The sequence below is a fragment of the Phaethon lepturus genome, unplaced genomic scaffold, assembly GCF_000687285.1.
Source record: "Phaethon lepturus isolate BGI_N335 unplaced genomic scaffold, ASM68728v1 scaffold38826, whole genome shotgun sequence".
Lineage (NCBI taxonomy): Eukaryota > Metazoa > Chordata > Aves > Phaethontiformes > Phaethontidae > Phaethon > Phaethon lepturus.
Genome location: NW_010547558.1, coordinates 1 through 449, shown reverse-complemented (window position 1 = coordinate 449; position 449 = coordinate 1). Strand labels below are relative to the sequence as shown.

The following is a 449-nucleotide window of genomic DNA, read 5'->3' as shown; positions in this document are numbered from 1 at the left end:
GGTGGGGCGCAGGCTGCCTGCCAGGGTCTGACACCTCTCTCCCCTCGCCTTGCAGGCTCCGTCAACCAGGACGGCCAGGAGACCCAAGGTCCCAGCGACGGCTTCTTGAGCTCCAAGGTGGCCGTCTTCGCGGCGATCGGCGCCGGCTGCGTCATCTTCATCCTCATCATCATCTTCCTCGTAGTCCTCCTGATCAAGATCCGCAAGCGGCACCGGAAGCACACGGGGGACGCACACGAGCCGGGGAACCGCAGCTTTGTCCCTCAGCCCCTTGGCCAGCCTGAAATGCAGTGGGAACGCGGGCTCCGAGCCCAGCGACATCATCATCCCCTTACGGACTACAGAGAACAACTACTGCCCGCACTACGAGAAGGTGAGCGGGGACTACGGGCACCCCGTCTACATTGTCCAGGAGATGCCCCCCCAGAGCCCAGCCAACATTTACTACA

The 449-nt window shown here is 63.0% G+C and overlaps 1 protein-coding gene across 1 annotated transcript in view; it reads left to right on the top strand.

Annotated features, from left to right (window-relative positions):
• The window catches only part of EFNB1 (ephrin-B1), a gene marked incomplete at both ends in the record, with an annotated part of 3,025 nt that extends 2,580 nt beyond the window's left edge, over positions 1–445 (top strand). The window contains 2 exon segments of the mRNA XM_010289682.1: positions 56–255; positions 257–445. Coding sequence (XP_010287984.1) covers positions 56–255; positions 257–445 — 389 coding nt within the window.
• Between the last annotated feature and the right edge of the window lie 4 nt (positions 446–449).